The following is a 23,058-nucleotide window of genomic DNA, read 5'->3' as shown; positions in this document are numbered from 1 at the left end:
GACCCTAACAACTCAAACGCACATACACACATACACACACCCACATCCCCCCCCACACCCTGCCTCCCCCCCCCCCACACACACACACACACATCCACTCACTCCCCCCCCCACCCCCCACATACACACACACACACACACATACACACATCACCCTCCCCCCAACCCACATACACACACACATCCCCCCCTCACACACACATACACACACCCCCACCCCTCCCCCCCCACACACACGCATCCACATACGCACACTCACACACACACACACACACACACACACACACACACACACACACACACACACACACACACACACACACATCCCCACACTTTACAACAACCCCGCTTTCACATTATTATTATTTTTCTCCATCAATTTATCACGAGATGATGCTCAAAAAATTTCATCCTGATCGGATGAAGTTTTGTACTTGTTGAATTATGACGTCATAATGGAGGCACATATGACATAATTCACAATGCTTATTCTCCATGGATAGTTCTTTGCAATGAGATATGTCTCGATCTTTTCTACTCAGCGCTTTTGGAGATATTGAGATGTTGTGGCGGACACGAAAATTTTCGGTTTTCTCAAGATGGCGGCCGTACCATGTGACCTGTGACGTCATAATTATCCTCAAAATATTCTTCATGCCCAGGCGCACCTATGGTGAAAATTTCATGTCAATCTGTGCAAAGACTGCAGAGAAAGCGATTTTTTAAAAGAAAATATACCTGAAAATTGCAGAGCCAGAATTATTCATTTGGTCTCGGAAGCCAATGCGAGGTTTCTTCTTCCTCAGCCATTCACAACTCTGTGTCAAATGCGATCGAGTTTTAAAAAAAAGTCAGAATTTGGCCAAATCTCTTTTAGTCGTTTGTTAATATACCTCAGCTATTGACAAATCTCAAATTTGAATTTTATTTGAGGTTAAAATTACCGCGTGAGATCGTGTCTAACGATGCCTTCAGTCTCTACATGTGATAAATAAATTAATCGTCTATGCTCGAAGACTCTTCTTCTTCACGCAATAACCACGTCTAGCTTCCAGACCGTACATCCAATCATCTTGAAATTTTGCACTCTTGTTACTCTTCATGATTTCTACTACAGTATGAAGTTTCACGTCGATCAATGAAGCGGTTCAAGAGATATAAATGTTTTTATTATTTGCGTTTAATTAACGATATCTGCCAAACCACGTGACCTGTCGCAAATTCCAAAAGGATGTTATAGTAGACTGATATGCTGAACACATCTGTGATGTTTCCCCTCCATTGGATCAAAAATGAGGGAGGAGCTAGGTTTTAAACGTTTATGCTTAAAAACGTCATAACTCTGAAACCATGTGATGCATGACGTCATGACTTTTTTGTTCGTCGTGGGTATGTGATTCTGCCTGCAAAGTTTGGCCTCGATCTGTTCAGGCGTTTTGGAGAAAATTGGATTTTAGTGTTTTTCACTCAAAACAATATGGCGGCCGACCCACGTGACTTGTGACGTCATAATTACTATTAAAATATTCTACAGACCGAGTCCCTCCTATGGTGAAAATTTGCTCTGAATCGGTCCAATTATTGCAGAGAAAATGGTTTTTAAAGGAAATTACTCATTAAAATGGCAGTAGAGTGGCATTAAAATGGCCTGGTAAGAAAAATGTTGCGTTGCCTCTTCTTTCAACAATAAAGACTTCTCGCTTCAAGACCGTACAACCACTTAAGTAGAAACTTTACACACTTGTTCCACTTGATGAGAGCGACATTGCATTAATAATTCAAGTCGATCAATGCAGTGGTTCAAGAGTTAGACGCTTTTTAGGATTCTCCTTCAATTATTTATTGCGGCCAAACCATGTGACTTATCAAAACGTCTCAAGTATGATTGAAACCTCCCCACATGGGGAACATTTGTGTAAAGTTTCCACTCGATATCTTCACAAATTATGGAGAAGATAGCATTTTTAGTTTATGCTTAAAAACGTGATGCCTTTTTTGCTCGCTGACTTTTTTGTTTGTCATGGGTATGCGATTATGCATGCCATGTTTGGGCTCGATCTGTTCAGCTGTTGCGGAGAAAAAGGGGTTTTCGTGTTTTTCACGAAAAACAATATGGCGGCCGAACCATGTGACGTATGACTTCGAATTTTTTTGCATTCTGAGTTTTTTTTAACAAAGGATCTGGGAAAAAATATCATTTTCATGGGAGCAAATATGTGTTTGACGAATTCTAACCTCTTAACGTTCGCATTTTTAATATACTAAATAAACATGTTTTTTATTCCCATTGCAGAGTTCTTTAGAATGAGGCATTACTCAAATTTTTCCATTGAGCCGTTTCCGAGTTATAGAGGGGCAAAGTTGAAGGTGTTTTACAAGATGGCGCCCATACCACGTGACCCATGACGTCATAATTAGCATTAAAAAATTATACGAGCCAAGCCGATCATTTGTTGAAAATTTCCTGTCAATCCGACCAGCGGTTGCTGAGTAACTTAATTATGAAGTTTTCGGAGGTGCAAAATAGGGTGGAAGAATAATAAGAAAAACTTTGGGAATAATAATAGGTTACTCTCCATTTCATGGAGAGTAAACCTAATTGTCCCCCGTCACACCGCGGAGCGAAAAGGGGACTATGGTTTTCCCCTCCGTCCGTGTGTGAGTCCGTCCGTCCGTCCGTGCGTGCGGGCGCGCGTGCGTATGTGTGTGCATGTGTAAGCGAAGGACCGAATTCTAATTTGGTGTGTGGCTGCAACCCACGTCAAAATCCAAGATGGCCGCCGCCATGTATGTCTGAACCTTGTGAGCAGAATATCTTGAAAAATAAACGCACTGCCAGCTTCTAATCTGGTGTGTGGGTGAATCTACGCATAAGGAAGAACGCTATTGATAATTGGGTCGCCACGTCAAAATCCAAGGTGGCCACCGCCATGTATGTCTGAACCTTGTGAGCAGAATATCTTGAAAAATAAGCAAAGTACCAACGTCTAATCTGGTGTGTGGTTGTATCTCGGCATAAGGAAGAACGCTATTGAAAATTGGGTCGCCACGTCAAAATCCAAAACGGTCGCCACCATATATATGTCTGAACCTTGTGAGCGAAATATCTCGAAAAATAAACGAACTACTAACTTCTAATCTGGTTTGTGGGTGTATCTACGCATAAGGAAGAATGCTATTGAAAATTGGGTCGCCACGTCAAAATCCAAGATGGCGACCGCCATGTATGTCTGAACCTTGTGAGCGGAATATCTTGAAAAATAAACGAACTGCCAGCTTCTAATCTGGTGTGTGGGTGAATCTATGCATAAGGAAGAACGCTATTGATAATTGGGTCGCCACGTCAAAATCCAAGATGGCCACCGCCATGTATGTCTGAACCTTGTGAGCGGAATATCTTGAAAAATAAGCAAAGTACCAACGTCTAATCTGGTGTGTGGTTGTATCTCTGCATAAGGAAGAACGCTATTGAAAATTGGGTCGCCACGTCAAAATCCAAAACGGTCGCCACCATATATATGTCTGAACCTTGTGAGCGAAATATCTCGAAAAATAAACGAACTACTAACTTCTAATCTGGTTTGTGGGTGTATCTACGCATAAGGAAGAATGCTATTGAAAATTGGGTCGCCACGTCAAAATCCAAGATGGCGACCGCCATGTATGTCTGAACCTTGTGAGCGGAATATCTTGAAAAATAAGCGAAGTACCAACTTATAATCTGGTGTGTGTGTGTATCTCGGCATAAGGAAGAACGCTATTGAAAATTGGGTCGCCACGTCAAAATCCAAGATGGCCACGACCATATATATATGTCTGAACCTTGTGAGCGAAATATCTTGAAAAATAAACGAACTACTAACTTCTAATCTGGTGTGTGGGTGTATCTACGCATAAGGGAGAACGCTATTGAAAATTGGGTCGCCACGTCAAAATCCAAGATGGCCGCCTTGCGTCTTCCACTTTGTAAACTCGCATCACTTCACCGACGGGGGACCTAGGCGTAACGCTTGTAACCTGTGGAATGTCTTGGGGCCCCAGCGGCTGTCATAATTGGGTCGCCACTTCAGTGGTAGGAGGTTTCAGAAATTCCTCAATGCAATTATGATTTTGAAATGCGATCGACACGGATCTTGCTGTCGAATCCGGAAGTAAAACAGATGATAACGGTTCGCTGGTTTCATAATATCTCAATACAATTGTGATTTAACATTATATTTTGATATATTAATACCATAGTATTAATTTATGTTTGGAATGATGAATGATGCTGTTTGGAATGAAAATATAGTAAACGTGCTGTAAATGCCTGTCGTTCGACTGAAGGTGGCACAGGAATGTGGAATTTATTGGTGCATCGTTTGCCATTTGCCGTTTTTTTGACCCAAGTCATTCACGAACTGGCTGTCCATGCCTGAAGTCAAATACTTACATTATTTGCTAACTGGTATCCCCACCCAGGTCATACTATCCTCTTTAACTAAAGTATCAAACAAGCTCGGCTACACCGTTGTTAGACTATCGGTCTTGTTGAAAAACTCTATGAATATTCCACATATTACACATCAGTTTGCTTTGATAGACTGTCATGTATACTTCATTACCTCCTGCAAATGCTTTATCTATCGCTCTGTCCAATGCGGCTACGAGCTTGTCATGGAATGTTTGTGTATAATACAGAAAAATAATTAGTTTATAAACATTTAGCCTTACCCTTGTTATTAATGTTGTGGATGCTGTCGAATCCAGGTTTGGAATTATCAATGATCCAAAATTTCTTAATACCAGAATAATACGTCGCCTTTTCATGGATGCATCAATGTGTGTACCATCCCTCGGATGGACGTTAAACTGGGCATCCCGTCTTCCGGTATTAGTTCTTTAGTTGTCTTTCACATTACGTGGTGTCTTTCTTTGAGTTGTCAAAAGAAGATAAATCTTTGGAGTCGGATAAACATCCGAGGGTATTGAAGGAGATGGCAGAGCAAACAGGCATGATGTTAACAGATATACCATCATGCTTATCTGCCCTGCCATCGTGGGTCTGTGTCATGGATGTATTGAGCTATGGACCTACCTTTGCACATTACATGGTAGCTAATCTTCACAAAAACAGCCACATCACCGATTCACCCAAACTTCAACTGGTTGAAGGCATCCAAAGTTTTCCATGCCTTCACGTCTTCTAGGGCGTAAATACTTTTTGTAAACGTAATATAATTCACTAATCTGGACATAAAATGGTTGGAAGGTTAGTCTCGCATCTGGACCTTGTTGTATTCGGCAAAACTGTTGCATAGCTAAGCTCCGCCTTGGATGGATTGAGGTGCCAGAGCGCTGCTCCGGTGCACTCCGGCAGGACTGAACCACTGATTATATATATTACATGCACACACATGAATACGGATTATACATACATACTCGTACACGGTTGTGATTGTACACACCAGGGTTCGGTGATATATCAAGATGTCGGTATAATTATTGATATCAATATACCGGTAATGGAAGTTTGAATATACTGATATACTGAAAAAAAATCGGTATATCTACAGATATATCAGTATATCACCAACAAATCGACGAAAGGTATTGGCAATCCTTAAATATATGATTTTTTTTTTTGTACACAAGATCGAGGCTCGTGTAAGAGCTAGCACATTAAACGAACATAAGCACATAAAACACAAAAAACATAAATGGACACATAAAACAATAATGGGGGGGGGGGGGGGGGGAAGGGGGGAGACAAGATGGGGAGAGAGAGAGGGAAGCACACAAGTACAACAGTGGAGAACAGGGACGTCGGGAGATCTGTGGAAGGAAGAGGGCTGGGGGGTGGAGGGGGGGGAGGGGGGGGGGGAGGGATGGGGTACACGGTATAAAACAAATTGCATGGGTGAAAGCAACAAATTGACACTACTAGGAATTTCAGGAATGAAGTCGGATTACAGGAATGAAGTTTCAGGAATGAAGTATGTTAACATATATAATTTCGTTCAAAATTTTGGGAGATTAGCAAACCTGTACATTTTTGGAATCTTCAGAGCATGGAGAATCTGAAAATCAATGTTGGCATTTGCACCGACACCTGCATGGCCGCCATTTTGGATTTTGAAAATGGCCGCCATAAAATACATATTTTGCGCGATCTCGGCTTCTAGTCAACCTAGAGACTTAATTAAATATGCTAATCCTATGTTTTCTGGGTCAAGGAATCCAATAAAGGCCTCAAAATAGTGCTCAGGATTATAGAAAAGCAACAAACAAAGGTAATTGAAAACCATTGTCTTTATATTTGTGATATAACTGTATTACATAATACATGATATTGCAAGTCCTTTGAAGTTATAGGTTGTTATAGGAAGTTATAGGTAGTATCAGATTGAACTATAAGTCCTATACACAGGATATACGAGGTCTATACCGTTCAGGAATATGCTTTTACAGATCTTCATCACCTTCCTGAGTGTCATTTTCGCAAAGGTGTCTACGCAAATGTAAACATTAATTTTTGGATTCCTCATGCTCTGAATATTCCAAAAATGTATAGTTTTGCTAATCTACCAAAATTTTGAACGAAAAAACATAGTGAACCTGACTAATAGTGAGAATGTGTAATTTGTCAGGATTGAAGCATGTTCCACTTTTTTGACCAGTTTGTGATTTTGTCCAGGTCTGTAGAGAGTGAGGAGGCTGCTGCCTGCCAATCTGAGGGTTGAGATGTGGAGCGGCAGAGAGTGGAGTCATCAGCAAAGAGATAGAGAGGATTTTCCAGAGAGTTGGAAAGATCATTGATGAAGACCAAAAAAAAAGCACAGCGCACAGAACACTGATTTGAGAAACTCCAGGCTGAACTGGAAGGGGAGATGAGAGAATTCCATTCAGGGCCACACGTTGGCTACGAACAGAGAGGAAGTCCGCAAGCCATGCGTGGAGATTCCCATGGATACCATAGGAGGAGAGTTTGGTGAGCAGGGCCGGGGGCCAGACCATATCGAAGGCACGAGATATGTCAAGGGAGACGGCTCTGATTTCCTGTTTGGCCTTGAGGACCTCCATCCATTGTTGCATATCAGACTCTGTTATCAGCACAGACCCCCGTAGCGAGCAGCTGTAGTTTATCTCACACGATGACGACAATAGTAGCGCCAATAATCGCCTTTAATGTGTTTTTTTGGGGGAGTTTTGCTTTGAAAGGGGGGATTTGATACACTCGGCTACATATGGTACAGTGGAACGTATGACGTCGAGGTGTACCAGGAAGTAGGTACAGTAGGTTTTCACTTTTAACCCTCAGGACCGTCCAAGCGATCACATTTTCCTTTTCTCACCGTGGCTGTTTTTAAATGGAATTGGTTATTTTAAATTAATCGGGTGTGCTTTTAAAGCCGATGCTGATTACCGACACAGTGATATCGGCCTGTGTCCATTACCAATACAGCATCAGTGATACAGTCCAGTGCCGATTACCAATATACGGTCTAGCACAACTCGTGTTGTGTACATCATCTGATCTCGCTTTAAAACAAAATCGTTTTTGCTACAATATAGTTGGACATAAAATAACTGTTCTCATCATGGGGGAAATAGCCCTGTTTGGGAATACTTTGAAAATAATGTGGTCCGGGGCAATGGCCACCCTATCCCCACTGCACACCATCCTCTTCAAACTCCCTGCGCCATCTCCCTTTTCATCCACATCCCAAACCACCCTCCTCCCACCACATCACTAATTACCCTATTAGAGTGTTAGCTCAGTACAATGGACCCCAATTACCTCGTTAATGCATTACCTATAATATACAAAGGATTCCTCAGTTTGAACAAACTATCATGGAATTAAATAGATTTCTTTTTAAAAAATTGCCTGCAAAACTCTCTATAAAACCCATTGGAAGTTATCATTAGCACCACGGTTGTGGTCCTCGAAAAAGGTGATTATTGGTGCTACTATAGTCGCCATCGTGTGAGATAAACAGTAGCTGCTCGCTAGGGGGTCTGTGCCGATTATGAATGAATGAATGAATGATCGTTTTAAGGCCATTTTCCCGCTAGAGCTTGGGTTAGCCTTGCGGGCCCCATGACAATCATGGTTCCCTGTTTGAGGCAATGTTTTTATTGCTGGATGCCCTTCCTGACGCCAACCCTTGGTCACGCTCTTACGCTGCGCAGGGATACAGTGTACCTATTCTAAACCGGGGTACACACCGGGATCATTCATCCCAGCAAGCTGGTACTCAATTTGCCGACCTCGGAAGGATGACAGGCTGAGTCAACCCCCCTGGCGTTAATTCAGCGATCGACCGGGATTCGAACCCAGGATCCTAGGATCCCAAGCCGGGATCCCACCCTAACCGCTAAGCCAACACCAGGCCGATTACCGAAATCGATACTGTATATGCGTCATCGCGTGTGCCAATATCACACACTGCGTTAATTTTATGACTGAGCTATAATATTGTCACGTTTGTGGGGTTTGGGGAGGAGTTAGAGATTACCTGTTTCGTTGTGCAGATGCTCAACCCTTTCTCTCCGGTGCTTTTCCAAGTTTTTTCAACTTATTTTAGAAGCTTTATGAGCTTTTTTACCGAATGATCCTCATCTTGCACTCATGATACAACTTCGCATTATCTTGGCATGCGTGCGGAGCATTCTGGGGCGGATTGCATCGTTTCAAAAGTGCTGTATTGAGTAGAAACCTGTTCAGGTTTAATTCTCAGCACTGGAAGCATTCACAACCTTGTCACAACAAGCTGGGAACATTCACAACCATGTCACAACAACCTGGAGTCAAAAGTGTTTTTAACTCAAAGAGTAGAACACATCATTGTTTTGGATTGGGGATGATCTGACATGATGGTGAACAACTTTCTTGAAGATCTGGAGGGAAGAATGAGATTGAAAAGGATGTGGATGTTGATTTCACAGGTGGGAAAAAGAGGAACAAATGAGTGGAGGTGAGCAGTATCCACCTGGACTTAGGTAGTTTCACCAGAGAGGGGTTGATGGTGAAACATGTGAGCCCTGCAGAAACCTTGGGGGATAGGGTAGGTGGGTGGGAGAGCACAAAGCACGGAAAGAGAAGGTGCAAGACTGGAAAAGCAGTGGTAGAAGACAGAGAGACCGCATGTATGCAATGGAAAAATACTCAGCTTCATCACAGCTTCATATACTCAGCTTCATCACAGGAGATTCCATTAATCTTAAAGGCCTTGGTTTCTACAGCATCAAGCTGAGCAAGAAGTGAGGCAGTTATGGATGGATTTGGACAAAACTTGGTGGTCAGGTTTGGTGTGTGACAAGGATGAATTGTTTAGATTCTGGTGAGGATTCAGATCCTCATCCTAGAATCTGCAAAGTGATTCTTCAACATTGGGGGATTGAGCCAAAAACAATATATAACACGATATTTCAAAAAGTTGTGGACGGGTTCAAACAAAATTTGGTGGATGAGTTGGGTAGTTGACATGAGCAAGCCAATTCGATTTTGGTCCAGGTCCTGATGCAGATCCGGCCTATCAGTAGGATACAAAGCATAAAATGTTCAGTCTAGCGGACGCATGCTCGCTACCGAGTGCCGTTCTAGTAGTAATTATATTTTCACAATAGTAATACTCACCTCTAAGCATTCTAGCCTGGGTTAGAATCTCGGCCATCATGGTATTTCACAGGTCGGGTGATTCATAAATGTGTGTGACATCCCTCGGATGGACTTTAAACTGGGGTTCCTTATGCCAGCATGAGTATATATTAAAGATCCCACCTCATTTTATGTGAAAAGGAGGTGAGTTATCGCCGGTGTCCTGAACAAATTTCAAATTCCTGCTCTGACCTGAGTCGGATTGGTGACATGACCAGGATTGTAGCTCTAATATCTGCTTCAGCAGCTCCAACACTCTGCATAGGCCATGGTACATGATGATGATGATGATGATGATTATGGAAATCTCAAACACTTGTTTTTATGAGAGTCTGCAGTGTTTTTTGGAAGTTGTATCTTCATTATATATAACAGCTATCTTGTAGCGGTTACTGCTGGATGCACACAATCGCCTTGCACCGGCCAGAACACGGCCAGACGCACCTCTCCCGGGCATGCCCGGACTCACTGTTCCCGGGCACGCCCGAACCTCCCGGGCACGCCCGGTCTCGTCTTTCCAGGGCTCGCCCAGAGCGTCCGGGCATGCCCGCTATCGCCTTTCCAGGGCTCGCCCAGAGCGTCCGGGCATGCCCGCTATCGCCTTTCCAGGGCTCGCCCAGAGCGTCCGGGCATGCCCGCTATCGCCTTTCCAGTGCTCGTCCAGAGCGCCCGGGCACGCCCAGCCTCGACTTGCCAGGCCGCAGCCAAACACGCCCGGGCAGGTCCAGACTCGCCTTTCCAAGGCTCGCCCTTGACACCCGGGCATGCCCGGTATAGCTTTTGCCGGGCAAACTTCCCGACATAAATGTGTATATATATTGCTGCCCGATAAACGGGCTTTTCAGGGTACCCGAGTGTGATACATTTATTAAACCTACTCGGACGAATTTCCATCTTTGGTCGCGTCAATTCTTTCAACTCGCGTTGGAGCCCAGCTCCTTCAATCTGTTGTTTTTGTTTGTTTGATGGAAATCATCCAAAAAAGGCATCAATCCACTCTAGGTAAAGGGCTAAGGGAAGGTTAGGAAAAGATAAGGATTAAGCGAAACAAAATAAATATAAATAAATAAATATAAAATAACAAGAAAACATCGAAGACACAGGAAATAGGAAGTAACAGAAGTCAGAAAATGTTATGTAGATTAGTCATGTTACAAATTAGTCGTGTTATATGTTAGTTACTGTTGTGTAGATTAATCATAAAAATGGCTGTTATAGCACATAGAGGTGCTTCACTCAAATACTTCCTGCTCGCTGAGGTTTTCTTGTAAATCTCAAAACACTTCTTGAACAATATGATCAAGTTGTAAGACTGCAGCAAGATACTTTAAGACACTAAATATCATTCGGAATATTTATCCCCACGCTTAAAAAAAAAAAAAAGATAAGATGGCAGAGGGTGGGGGAGGGGGCATTTTTTAGTCTGTCCGTCTGTCCCTCCTTTGTACTATCTCCTAAATGGTTGTGAAGAAATTCACCAAACTTGGTAGTTATGATCACCACGTGGCAAGAAGGTGCGAGAACATTGTCAGTTTGACCCTGTCCTCTGGGGCATGGTCAAAAGGTCAAATTCCAAAAATGCAATTATGGGCACATTTGAAAACACTTTATAATGAAACTTTGTATCTGTAATTTTGTATATGATTTGCCAAAATCAAGATTCTCTGCTCACCTTCACTCCTTCATTCCTCTTTTCTCCCACCTCTGGAACAAACTCCCTCACTCTCTTAAATCCCACTCCTCCCTCCAGGTCTTTAAAACGGCTGTTCACCACCATCTTCCCCAATCCAAAACCTTGATCTTTTCTACCCCCGCTAATTTCACCCCAAATCCACTTTTTCGAGGTGCCGACTTCTTTCCTGGAAGTCCTTGGTGTCCTTGCGTTTTATACCTATCCTTCCTCCCCCCAGGCCCTCTCCCTCCCACACATCTCCCGATGTCCCTGCTCTCAAATGTTGTGTTTGTGTGCTTCCTCCCCTTCTCTCCCCATCTTGTCGACCGCTCCCCTTTTTATATACTTTGTTTGCTTGTTTGTTTGATTTGTTTGTTTGATAAATGTTAGCTCTTTCACGAGCCTCGACTCTGTATACAAAAAAAAAAGAAGAAAAATCAACTTTGGGGCACGCATGAAATATGTAATGATTTTTTGGGATTTGACTCCCGGTTCATGCCCCAGGGTGGGGATTAGGTTCACAGGGGTCAAAAGTGTGTTTAACTCAAAATTTGATCTTGGGTCATTCCTGGTGAAACTTTTTGCCATCTTGCAACTTTGCTTTAGGCGTGAAGTGTAGGGATTTGCAATGGTGCACCATCAACTTCGGTCTAGTTTAGGTTTGGTATCAAATTGATAAATGGACGTTGGTTGTGTTATATGGGAGCGGGAGGGGAGGAGGGGATGGAGGAGGAAGTGGTTGGTGTGTGGTCGTTAAATGTGAGTTCTGTATCTGGTATTCGCATCAAAATGTTACAAGCATGTAAAATATTATGCGCTTACACTCGTTACTAAAATTTATACTCGTGAATAAAGCTGTTTTTGCACTTCATCATTCTGCTTTTACATTTATGCATTTGGGTAAATGTAGCATGTGCACTGATTAAGACGAATGTGATTTGTTTTATCATGCTTTGCACACCGGACTTTATTTTGATGCGGTTAGTTTTCTGGAGTGGACGAAACAGATAAACTGAGTATCTGTGTTAATTCTTGAAAGTGCACCTTGATTTTCTTGCAGAGCCACTCGGTCGTAGTGCAGACCCATCGGACGCTCTTTCGACCTCTCTTGAGGTCAACTTGGACCGGTTGAACAACCAGCTAAAAGAAGACCCTCAGCTCCGTGATGCTGGACGACTTGAAGATCGGTTGAAGACGGGAGGCTCTGAAGCGTAGGTTCTGCAAAAAGCACCTGGGTGGTGGGATTCCAAAAAGTTTGAATCCTCAAGTGCTTTCAGTTCAAGGTTTATGCATGCTTGCATTCTCACTATGGTTTGGCAAGTATTGGAGATGTTAACTTTGGGAACAAAACAGTTATGAATCCTTTGGAAGTATCACACTGATCTCATTGTTAGGCTTGTTTCTACTGGCCACACTTTTATTACCTTTGCCAGAGGAGAGGCTATTGCGTTTGGGTTCGTTTGTGTGTTTGTTTGTCCGCGCATGACACGAGTAGGTCTATTAATTACATACTATTGGAATGTTTGAACGTTTATTAATTACATACTCATGCAATGTGAATACGTCTTTTAATTACGTACTAATGTAATGTGACTCCGTCTATTAATTACATACTTATGAAATGTGAGTACTACGTCTATTAATATGGCACTTTGAAATGATGTATGAATGCTAAACGAGGCCTTTTGTGCATGTGCTGTGTATTTGTGTTAACAATGATTTGGTTCTGCTCGATGAGCACTTTTAAACCGCCATTGCTCGCGCTAAATCTTTGATTCATATAGTCTTTTCAACATCATTTTCAGTATTTAGACGAAAAAGTGGCTATTTAAAGATGGTTAACCATAAATGTGTTCCTGAATGAAAATCGGACTCATGGAAATATAGGAATGAAAGAAATATCCACAGAAGAGAGGATTTGGGTTAGTACCAATTCCTGTTAATTAATTAACTAACTCAGTTAATTAAATAGTACCAATTAACTAACGGTGGCTGTGGTTATAACACACATGAATGGATGCTTTTCCTTTCACCAATATAAGCAAAAATCGAGTATAACTTCTCTTGTGGACCTGGAACCAAACATAAAATATATATTTATAATTGTACTCACAGTCAATACAACTCCCACTCCTATCCCACACACCCACCACCCCACCCCTCCCTCCCAAATATGATCCATAGTAAATATCATCATTTTAAACGTACCCTGTGCATCGACAAGCCCCAGATATGACCTTCCCATCAGTGTTAAGAAGCACGAAGGATTGGGTAGAGCCCACCCTCTTCGGCCTTTCACAGGCGCACATCGCAGGAAGTTTTTGCAATACGGACTGTAACATCTCAAATCTTTGGATGAGTTGACCAGGTAGTTCTCCAACTGTTTCATTGTGCAGAGGCACATTCCTTTGTCGCCTGTACAAGTAATTTCGACTTCTTTAAAAGTTTAATTTTTTTGTTTAGTTGTTTCATTCGACAATCCTTATCTGGGAGGCATGAGAAATGTCGAGGCCACCACAATTTACTTTGTTACTGGGGGTTTCTGCACATGTGTGCCGAGCAATTGGGGCGGAAATGCATAATTTCTAAAGTCCCGTATTACATTTCATTGGAACTTGAGCACATTTATTAACTAGAACGGCACTCAGTAGAGAGCGTACCTCCGCCCGGTTGGCCATATCAAGCAATGGTGAAGAATCACTTTAAAATTCGACTAGCTGGATCCGGATCCGGATCTTCACCAAAATTGAATCCATTCTTCCTTGTCATATATTACACACAACCTGTCCAACAATTTTCGTCCAAATACATCCATAACTTTTTGAGATATATGTATCGTTTTTGGCCCTATCTCCCAATGGTGAAGAATCACTTTAGTAATTAAATAATTCTCATATCCAAATCCATATTTAGATATTCACCAAAATCGAATCAAATCCTTGTCAGACACCCAGCCGGTCCACCAAGTTTCATCCAAATCCGTCCACAACCTTTTGAGATATCCTGCTATGTTTGTATGCTATGTATGTATGATATACAGGTTGCTTCTGACAAACCAGACGTGATCTGCTTAACAGAAACTTTCCTCCTTCATGATGTCTCTGATTCCTTGCTATCTCTCCCAGGTTACTCCCTCCTCCGGTATGATAGACCTGAGCCTCGTCCTGGATGTGGGGTTGCTATCTTTATGAAAAAAACTCTCTTCCTCACTCGCCCTGCACTGCCCTCTCTCCACCTCACCCCCAGGAATACCTTTGGCTACGGCTTCCCCTTCGCTCCCACCTTTTGTTCATATGTGTGTTGTACCGTCCACCAAACAGTGATGACTCCATCTACATCTCGCTGTCTGATAATATGGACAAACTTCTATCTACCCATCCCAACTCTCTCTTCCTCATATGTGGTGATTTCAACTGTCACCATGCCAGTTGGCTGGGTGTGGGTACCTCTCTCACCAGCCATGGCTCTTCAACAAAGGACTTCTGTGACTCACTGGGACTGACACAATCTGTCAATTTCCCGACCCGGATCTCAGTCAACGGAGCATCTTCTCTTCTGGACTTGGTTATGACTAACTTCCCTGAAAATGTCTGCTGCTCTTCTTCTGCTCCAATCGGCTCTTCTGATCATGTGCTTGTTAAAGTGGACATCTCTCTGACCATTCTCAGAGAGCCTCCTCAGTGTCGACGAGTCTGGCATTTCACTCAGGCCAACTGGCACGGTCTTCAAGCAGCTATCAATCATCTGGACTGGTCTCCCATCTCTACCGCCTCTGACATCAACTCATCCTGGGAATTCTTCCAAAGTAAATTGCTCTCTCTCATGCACAGATTTATCCCATCTCGTCTTCAGTTGTCATACCCTTCCTCCCGTCTATGGTACACGGAATCTTGTGGTGAGGCTATTGCCCAGAAACAACTTGCTTTCGTCTCCTGGAAAGCAAATCCAACGGAAGGAAATCTCATTTCCTTTCACAAAGCCCGAAACAAGTGTGTGTCCACCCTCAGGAGAGCCAGGAAACAATATCTCTCCGTTCTCAGGACCGAACTCTCTTATCTGTCTCCCTCTTCCAAATCCTGGTGGCATCTGGTCAAATCTGTTTCTGGTGTTTGTTCCCCCTCCATCCCCTCCATCCCCTCCCTCACCTCAAACGGCCACATGGCTGACTCCGCACGTGAAAAAGCTGAATGCCTCAATTCTGTGTTTGCCTCTAAATCTTGTTTCCCAAACCCATCCCTCTCTGTACCCACCGTACCCAGTCGTACCCAGCTGCTCCTGGACTCTGTGTCCTTTCCTCCTGACAAGGTGGAAAAGTTTCTGTCAACCCTCGACTCTGATTCTGCAACTGGACCTGATGGCATCAGCCCACAGGTCCTAAAATCCTGTTCTTCCGCTCTTTCACTCCCTCTCTCTGTTCTCTTCACCCTCTCTTTTGCTCAAGGTCATCTTCCATCTGCTTGGAAATCTGCCAACATCACCGCTTTGTACAAAAAGGTGCAAAAACAGATCCCAGCAACTACAGACCAATCAGCCTTCTCCCAATTATCAGCAAAGTCATGGAATCCATCATTGCTTCAGATATGAAATCTTTCCTCTTCTCCAATGGCTTGATCTCTGATCATCAATTTGGTTTCAGACCTGGACACTCTACTCTGGACATGCTGCTTCTGCTTTCTCAACAATGGATGGAGGTCCTCGATGCCAAACAGGAAATTAGAGCAGTCTCCCTTGACATATCACGTGCCTTCGATACGGTCTGGCACCCTGCTCTGCTCACCAAACCCTCCTCTTTTGGTATCCATGGAAATCTCCATGCATGGCTGGCGGACTTCCTCTCTAGTCATAGTCAACGTGTGACCCTGAATGGGTTTCTCTCATCTCCTCTTCCTGTTCAGGCTGGAGTTCCCCAAGGCAGTGTTCTGGGCCCTGTGCTTTTTCTGGTCTTCATCAATGATCTCTCTGACTCTCTTGAAAATCCTCTCTATCTCTTTGCTGATGACTCTACTCTCTGTCGCTCCATTCTTCATCCCTCAGATCGGCAGTCTGCAGCCTCCTCACTCTCTGCAGACCTGGACAAAATCACAGACTGGGCAAACAAGTGGAACATGTCTTTCAATCCTGATAAATCTCACACTCTTACGATGTCTCTCCGAAAAGACCGACTGGACAACCCTCCCAACCACTTTCTGAATAATCCTCTCCAAGAAGTTCTGTCACTCAAGCTTTTGGGTCTCACTATCTGCCATGATCTTTCCTGGGAAAACCACATTTCAAATCTGGCCTCCAAAGCCAGTCGCCGACTGGGCATCCTTCGTCGTGCGAAGTCCCTCCTTGGCACACCTGAGCTCCTCACCACATACAAGGCTTTCATCCGCAGCTCAATGGAATACTGCTCTCCCCTCTGGGCTGGTGCTCCTGCCTCACACCTAGCTCGTCGTCACACTGTTGAAACCAAAGCATTCAGAATCATTGGAATCTCCCGCGATGAAGCTAACTCCAAGGGCCTCTCACTCACTCACCGCAGGCAGGTTGGTGGTCTTTCCGTCTTCTACCGACTCCTCTCTGGCCTTGCCCCCCCCCCCCCCCCAGCTCTCTCTGGGCTCTGTCCCACAAATATTCCTACAGGTCGCACAAGATCTGCCTGCAACCCTCTTATGGTTAAACTGCCAAAATCAAAACTCTCTGCTCACCTTCACTCCTTCATTCCTCTTTTCTCCCGCCTCTGGAACAAACTCCCTCACTCTCTTCAATCCCACTGCACCCTCCAGGTCTTTAAAACAGCTGTTCACCACCATCTCTTATCTTCCCCCATCCAAAACCTTGATCTTTTCTACCCACGCTAATTTCACCCCAATTCCACTTTTTTGAAATACCAACTTCTGCCCTGGAAGTCCTTGGTGTCCTTGTGTTTTATACTTCTCCCCCCCCCCCCCCCCCCCTTCCGACGCCTCCTCCTCCCAAGCCCTCTCCCTTCCACACATCTCCCTGCTCTCAAATGTTGTGTTTGTGTGCTACCCCTTCTCTCCCCATCTTGTCTTCCGCTCCCTATTTTTATATATTTTGTTTGTCTGGTTGATTTGTTTGTGAAGTAAATGTTAGCTCTTTCACGAGCCTCGATTCAGTATACAAAAAAAAAAAAAAAAAAAAAAAATCGTTTTTGGCCCTATGTATGACCCAATGGTGAAGAATCACTTTTAAAATTCTCATAGTCGGATCCGAATCCGGATCTTCACCAAAATCTAATCATTTCGTTCTTGTCACATACGCTACATCTTTGCCAAATTTCGTCCGAATCCGTCCACAGCTTTTTGAGATATTTTGTTCACAAACGGACAGACAAACGGACAAACAGACAGACAGGGTGAAAACATAACCTCCATCCACCTTTGGTGGCGGAGGTAATTACGTATTAATGGACGGTGACTATGTCTATTAATTATGCCCATTAATTACATATTATTGGAACGTACCTTTTTGAGGTTCGACCCTTTAGCCTCCTTTGTACCCTTCAGACCACTTAGAGCTTAGACCCTTTTTAGACTTTTAAAGACCCTTTCGGCACTTTAAACTTATTTTAGATGCTTTAGACCACTTCAGACCTTTACACTATTTAGACCCCTTTGACTCTTTAGACCCCTCTCAACCCCTTCAGAACGTTTTCAGACCTTTATGCTTTCAAACCTTTCAGACCTTTTAATATAATTTAGACACCTTTGACCTTTAGACCCTCTTTCGATATTTTAAGACTTTTACACAATTTAGACCTTTTCAGACCTTCTGACCTTTTTGGACTTCTGACCTTTTTGGACTTCCGACCTTTTTGGACTTCCGACCTTTTTGGACTTCCGACCTTTTTGGACGTCCCGACCTTTTTGGACGTCCCGACCTTTTCGGACGTCCCGACCTTTTCGGACGTCCCGACCTTTTCGGACGTCCCGACCTTTTCGGACGTCCCGACCTTTTCGTACGTCCCGACCTTTTCGTACGTCCCGGCCTTTTCTGACGTCCCGGCCTTTTCTGAAGTCCCGACCTTTTCTAACGTCCCGACCTTTTCTGACCCTTTCAGACCTTCTGACCCTTTCAGACCTTCTGACCCTTTCAGACCTTCTGACCCTTTCAGACCTTCTGACCTTTACACCTATTCAGACATTCGCCCTTTAGACCAATTAGACCCTTCATTTGCGATCAATGACCTTTCATTTAGTAAAAACTTCCATTTATTTGCCACACAAAATACACAACCAAAACAGGTCCTCGCAAGGGTCTGCAATCTCCGATTGGTTTCTAGTTGAATTTTGTTTTTACATAGCCCGCTAACAGTAACATTAAAGTCTACTTTCGTGATTAAGATTCTTCATTGCATGATGATGAAGTCGTGTATGATCCCATTACAGAAATGTGAAGGAAAAGATCATATCAAGTATTTTGGGACGCCATCCATATTTGTGACTATTGCTGCAAATTTCTGACAACTTCATAAATATTTTGTCAAGCTTTTCGACGTAGACTTATGGCCGTAGCCTACAAATATGTTATGCTTAATGACAATAAAACGTCACCACAAAGGCTTAATTGTATAGTGAATGTAAAATTTATAGTTATCCTTTTTGTAATTTTTCATTCCCAGGGTCAGGTTGTCAAAGCACCTTTTTGTTGCTCATGAACGCGACGATGTAACATGGCGGTTTACAATCAAATGCCTTCACTTATTGCTCGGTCTCAAACTTGCCATGGAAGACATTCGGACATCTTGGAAACAAGCCCCCTCCCCGAGGACGACCCCCCTGACGGCGCCTTCCTTGCCCCCTGATGTGCTGAGCGTCGGCCAGCAGCAGACTGTGCGGGCGGCCTTGCAGTTTGTGTCGGCTCTCGGCATCTGCCCTTACCTCCTTTCTGGTAACCGATGCACAGATGGCCAGGGCCGTTGTATGTGAGATGTAGTGTTTGCATCCAAGTGATACCATATGTTCCTCCAACTTTGTTTTGAGAACATTGGGTTAAAGTTGACAAAAAATGAGTACTGAGAACCGCATATGGAGATAATCTCTGCGTTTAAAAAATCTCAACAAAGTCCCTGTATTCGGCATCATTCCTGTGGAAAATCATTTTCACAAATGCCATATTTTAATGTTCTCATTGACAGTGAAATGGCATTTATACAATATAAATATACAGCTTTCTATTACCGGAGGCATGGGATTTTATTTTAAATTCCTTTTCAAGACGTCTTGCTGTTTTGGCGATATATCACATCTTCTGTGTTTGCCATTAGGTACCGCAAAATATAAGAATTATATACTTTTCTGAGAAGTTGATGATTAACACCTCTAACTCTGCACCAACTTTTTCCACATTTGAAAATTCTTCTGCAATGCCATATAGGTGTTGGTGTGCCTTTGAGCAGTCGGTCTGGCTTTGGTCCTCTTCTTCAAAAAATGGCCGCTGCCAATGCTGCAGCATGGGGCAGCTGTGATTCTAATATCTTCAAGTTGAGACTTGTGGTTTGCTGCTCGGGAATGCTCGTTATTTCGGAAGATCCTTCGCTGGGAAGTTTGGTGCTGGCACGTCATCTCGGAGACCTTTTGGCCGCACTCACTCAACTCTGCTACTCGCCAATCAAGGCAAGCTGGAGCCCAGCAATTAATGAAGCTAATAATCGGATGCTGTATTGGCATCCAAAGATCATGACCTAATTTTGTCTGATTGATAATTGTGCTAACAATGCATGTTTTTTGGTTGACAATTTTATTTTATTGCTGTTATTTGAAAACAATGAAACACAATTGTCTAATTACTATTCAGATCTGAATATATTATAAACAAGTCAGGAGACTACGATGGTTCATGAGCGAGCGGTATTCAATGACAAAGGACAGACTATAACCGAAACAGGCCCGGACAGGCCAGGCCCGGAAATGTCAAAACGAAGGTTACTGACCTTGAAATGAGATAGAAAAGAATGTATAATCAGTTATGAGCTTGGTTAGCTACACAATACCGAAAATTCGGTTCGATTCCGACAACTTTGAAAATTTGACCTTTGTGACCTTAAAAGGTCAAAGGTCGAAGATTCTGAAATTTGTTGGAAAACTTGTATTTCATGATGTATGTGATAATATAAGATCATGTACGACATTTCACCCTATCAGGAAGCGAACAATGTAATAAAACCATCAAAAATCGAATTTTCTAAATTTCGTGACCTTGTGACCTTGACCTTGGGGCGAAAATGAAAAATCGAGCTTCGTGGGGCTAGACACATGACATTGGCCTAACCAAATACCGAAACCCCTGTCAGATTCCACCAACTCCCTCGGAGAAGATGTAGCTTGAACTCGATTACCCCTAAAAAGACACCTTTTTCGGGCGTCGCTCCACCCACAATGCCCACTCTAGGCAGGACACAACTAGATCATGATATCAACCTCCCACCCAAGTTTCATCAAGATCGGATGATATCGGGTAGTTATGCTGCGGACAGACAGACACACACCCATGACGAATATAGTGGTCACTCTGTTTGATAACTCGTGAACCAATAGGAGCATAGAATACCAAGATATGGACCTACTGTTGCAGATTGGAGCACGACATTCAATTTCAAACGATCTGTTCTTTCTTTCTGTGGGGTCTTTTTGGGTCTTCATCGTGTATGATCGTATTAATACGCAATGTCAAGGCTCATAAAATACCTCTTTGTATACAAGGTCAAATCTCATGGAAGAACTAGTACACTGAAAGATCAGGACACAACAGCAGAAACAGGGTGTGGTGAGGAGGGGGGACACCACATCAGAGTTGAAGGGCAAGATAGAGGCAGACTTGGACAAACAATTAGTGTGGGGGCCAGAGAGAATGCATAGGGTGGAAAAGATGGGTACTGAAGGAGTCTCTCAGGAGAGAAAATTTGAAAGGAGGAGGGGGGACGGGGGTGGTTTAGCAAGGGTCAAAACTATCATGGTTTTGATGCGCCTGGTCAAACGGTACTGCAGGTGTCCTAAGATGAGCTCATGGAGGACGGAAACCTCCTGTAGAGCAAAAGGGTGAAAGCTCGCTTGCTCTTGATTTTCAGTATGAATACAGACCGTGAAAGTGTGGCCTCACAATCCTTTTGACTTTAGGGTTTTAAGCAAGAGGTGTCAGAAAAGTTGCCACAGCGATAACTGGCTTGTGGCGGCCAAGAGTCCATAGCGACGTAGCTTGTGAATCCTTCGATGTCGGCTCTTCCTATCATTGTGAAGCAGAATTTGCCAAGCATTGGATTGTTCACCCACTAACAGGGATCGTGAGCTAGTGTTAGACCATCATGAGACAGGTTCGATTCACCCTACTGATGCTTTTGTCAGCGGGACAGCAAGCCCACTCAGTACGAGAGGAACCGCCGGTTCAGACATTTGGCACATGTGTCTGCCTGAGCAGTCAACAGTGCAAAGAGATACCCTCTGAGGGATTATGGCTGAACGCCTCTTCGTCAGAATCCCTCCTTGGGCATGGCGATACTATTGCAGGTGCGGTTTCGGCCGGGGCAGCGTACGTTTTTGGATCGGAATATTGGCGATGATCTGAGATGATGGTGAACAGCGTCTTGAAGACCTGCAGGGAAGAATGAGATTGAAGAGAATGTGGAAGTTAGTTCAACGGGCGGGGAAAAAGAGCAACGAATGAGTTTCTGTGTACTAGGGGCAAGAGAATAGTTATAACTGCAGATGAGATGGTATAAATCTGGACATGCATGTGTATGTAATCCTTCATTCTTTTATATTCCCATGAATGTCTCGTGAACCATGTCATGGACCATGTCATGTTGTTAACCAATGTTAACGAAAACACGAAGACGAATTAGAACAAATAAATATACCAGAAGCATCTGAAAATGCAAAGCCCGTCTGCGTCGACTTTGTGTTAAGACTTCTTCTTCCGTACACTAAACATGATATGACGAAAACAGCTATAAAAATACAAAAAATTGACGATTTTAGGCGACCTTGACCCTTTGACCTCAAAAGCAATAGGCTTGAGTGACCCTATATGCAAATTATACTCAAATTTCAAGTCAATCAGATGGAAATTGATGATATTGTGCAACCTTGACCTTTGACCTTTTGATCTAAAAAAAACAATCTGCCTCTAGCTATTGAAGAGGGGGGGAGGGTAGAAGAGGGGGGGGAAGTACCCGGCATTCCGTGTATAAACGTGAGGGGGAGGGGAGGAGAGGGGGGAGGGGGGAGGGGAGGAGAGGGGGAGGGGAGGAGAGGGGTGAGGGGGGAGGGGGGGGAGGGGGAGGGATGGGAGAGGAGAGGGGTGGGAGGGGGGAGGGGGAGGGGATAAAACACAGTTTGTGTGTGTGTGTGTGTAATGTTACCGATAGACTCCTAAACGGAGAGTCTCACATACTTGATATTTTTTTACCTCGGCGCATTTCAGCGAGGAATATTATGACCGGAATGGCAGAGCAGCGCGCTGATTCGCTCAGAGCGATCACGTGATGTTCCTTGCCGCCATTAACTCAGTTACGCGTTCGCACGTATTTCAGAGCGAAAAGCGATTGCGTTTTTTCACATTTCAGCGAGGAATATTGCCATTCACACCACATAGATTTTTTTTTCTTTCATCTTTAGATCAATATTTTTTGCCATAACGGAGCGCATTATGGCTCTCTCGAGCTCGAGTTAGCCAATCACCTGGGAGCATGAGGTCACGTTGGCCACGCCCACGACACGACGCAGAGTTGCAATCGATCGCT

The 23,058-nt window shown here is 43.6% G+C and overlaps 1 protein-coding gene across 1 annotated transcript in view; it reads left to right on the top strand.

The window, feature by feature from the left end:
- The window catches only part of TANGO6 (transport and golgi organization 6 homolog), a gene marked incomplete in the record, with an annotated part of 435,716 nt that overhangs the window by 5,354 nt on the left and 407,304 nt on the right, over positions 1-23,058 (top strand). The window contains 3 exon segments of the mRNA XM_078784327.1: positions 12,376-12,526; positions 18,943-19,211; positions 19,698-19,936. Of these exon segments, the coding sequence (XP_078640453.1) occupies positions 12,376-12,526; positions 18,943-19,211; positions 19,698-19,936 (659 nt within the window).

This window comes from Myxine glutinosa, chromosome 9 (genome assembly GCF_964187855.1).
Source record: "Myxine glutinosa chromosome 9, kmMyxGlut1.1, whole genome shotgun sequence".
Classification (NCBI taxonomy): Eukaryota; Metazoa; Chordata; class Myxini; order Myxiniformes; family Myxinidae; genus Myxine; species Myxine glutinosa.
Note: the sequence above shows the minus strand (reverse complement) of the source record. Positions and strands in the feature narration are given on the sequence as shown.